The following is a 2,315-nucleotide window of genomic DNA, read 5'->3' as shown; positions in this document are numbered from 1 at the left end:
CCCGCCTGCAGGCCTTGGTCAAGAGGACTGGGGTGAGCCTGGAAAAGCTGGAAGTGCGTGAAGACCCCAGCAGCAATAAGGATCTGAAGGTTCAGTGTGATGAGGAAGAACTCAGGATTTACCAGCTAAACATTCAGATCCGTGAAGTTTTTGCAAATCGTTTTACTCAGATGTTTGCAGACTATGAGGTGTTTGTCATTCAGCCCAGCCAGGATAAGGAGTCCTGGTTTACCAACGGGGAGCAGATGCAAAACTTTGATAAAGCGTCTTTTCTATCAGACCAGCCTGAGCCATACCTGCCCTTCCTCTCAAGATTCCTAGAGACCCAGATGTTTGCTTCTTTTATTGACAACAAAATCATGTGTCATGACGATGACGATAAAGACCCTGTACTACGGGTGTTTGATTCCCGAGTGGACAAAATCAGGCTGTTGAATGTGCGGACACCTACTCTCCGCACATCCATGTACCAGAAGTGTACCACTGTGGATGAAGCAGAGAAAGCAATTGAACTGCGTCTGGCGAAAATTGACCATACTGCGATTCACCCCCATTTACTTGACATGAAGATTGGACAAGGGAAGTATGAGCCAGGCTTTTTCCCTAAGTTGCAGTCTGATGTACTTTCCACCGGGCCAGCCAGCAACAAGTGGACAAAAAGGAATGCTCCTGCCCAGTGGAGGCGGAAAGATAGGCAGAAGCAGCACACAGAACACCTGCGTTTAGATAATGACCAGAGAGAGAAGTACATCCAGGAAGCCAGGAATATGGGCAGTACCATCCGCCAACCGAAACTATCCAACCTCTCCCCATCAGTGATTGCTCAAACCAACTGGAAGTTTGTAGAAGGCCTGCTGAAGGAATGCCACAACAAGACCAAGAGGATGCTGGTGGAGAAGATGGGCCGAGAGGCTGTGGAACTAGGGCACGGGGAGGTGAACATCACAGGGGTGGAGGAGAACACCTTGATTGCCAGCCTTTGTGACCTCCTAGAGAGGATCTGGAGTCATGGGCTACAAGTAAAGCAGGGGAAATCAGCCTTGTGGTCCCATCTGTTACATTACCAGGAAAACCGGCAGAGAAAACTCACATCAGGAAGCCTCAGTACCTCAGGAATACTTTTTGATTCAGAGCGGAGGAAGTCTGATGCCAGCTCAGTCATGTCTCCCCTGAGAATCTCCCTCATTCAGGATATGAGGCACATCCAGAACATCGGGGAAATCAAGACTGATGTGGGAAAGGCCAGAGCATGGGTGTGACTATCCATGGAAAAGAAGTTACTTTCCAGACACCTGAAGCAGCTTCTCTCAGATCATGAACTCACCAAAAAGTTGTACAAGCGCTATGCCTTCCTGCGCTGTGACGACGAGAAGGAGCAGTTCCTCTATCACCTCCTCTCTTTCAATGCCGTCGATTACTTTTGCTTCACCAATGTCTTCACAACTATCCTGATCCCGTACCATATCCTGATTGTACCAAGCAAGAAGCTGGGGGGCTCCATGTTCACCGCCAACCCATGGATCTGCATTTCGGGAGAACTGGGTGAGACACAGATCCTGCAGATTCCCAGGAATGTGTTAGAGATGACCTTCGAGTGCCAGAACTTGGGAAAGCTCACGACGGTACAGATAGGCCATGATAACTCTGGGTTATATGCTAAATGGCTGGTGGAGTATGTGATGGTTAGGAATGAGATCACAGGACATACCTATAAGTTCCCATGTGGTCGGTGGTTGGGGAAGGGCATAGATGATGGGAGCTTGGAGCGGGTCCTGGTTGGGGAGTTGCTCACATCCCAGCCTGAGGTGGACGAGAGGCCGTGCCGGACCCCGCCCCTGCAGCAGTCCCCCAGCGTCATCCGGAGGCTCGTTACCATCTCACCCAACAACAAGCCCAAGCTGAACACCGGGCAGATCCAGGAGTCCATCGGGGAGGCAGTCAATGGTATCGTGAAGCACTTCCATAAGCCTGAGAAAGAGCGAGGCAGTCTGACGCTGTTGCTCTGTGGAGAATGTGGCCTTGTCTCGGCCCTGGAACAGGCTTTCCAGCATGGATTTAAATCTCCCCGGCTCTTCAAAAATGTCTTCATTTGGGATTTCCTGGAAAAAGCACAAACCTATTATGAGACTTTGGAGCAGAACGAACTTGTCCCTGAGGAAAACTGGCACACGAGGGCCCGGAACTTCTGCCGCTTTGTTACCGCAATCAATAACACTCCCCGGAACATAGGCAAGGACGGCAAGTTTCAGATGCTGGTGTGCTTGGGAGCCAGAGATCACCTTCTACACCATTGGATTGCTCTGCTGGCCGACTGC

At 50.5% G+C, this 2,315-nt stretch overlaps 1 protein-coding gene across 1 annotated transcript; it reads left to right on the top strand.

The window, feature by feature from the left end:
- Positions 1–6: 6 nt before the first annotated feature.
- Positions 7–2,312, top strand: LOC132009194 (DENN domain-containing protein 5A-like; the record flags this gene model as incomplete). The annotated part of the gene is given in 1 exon segment (XM_059387525.1): positions 7–2,312. A coding segment is annotated over 1 exon segment (2,142 nt), but the record flags the coding sequence as incomplete, so codon positions are not given.
- Between the last annotated feature and the right edge of the window lie 3 nt (positions 2,313–2,315).

This window comes from Mustela nigripes, unplaced genomic scaffold, assembly GCF_022355385.1.
Source record: "Mustela nigripes isolate SB6536 unplaced genomic scaffold, MUSNIG.SB6536 HiC_scaffold_7072, whole genome shotgun sequence".
NCBI lineage: Eukaryota > Metazoa > Chordata > Mammalia > Carnivora > Mustelidae > Mustela > Mustela nigripes.
This window is presented reverse-complemented; position numbering and strand designations above follow the sequence as displayed.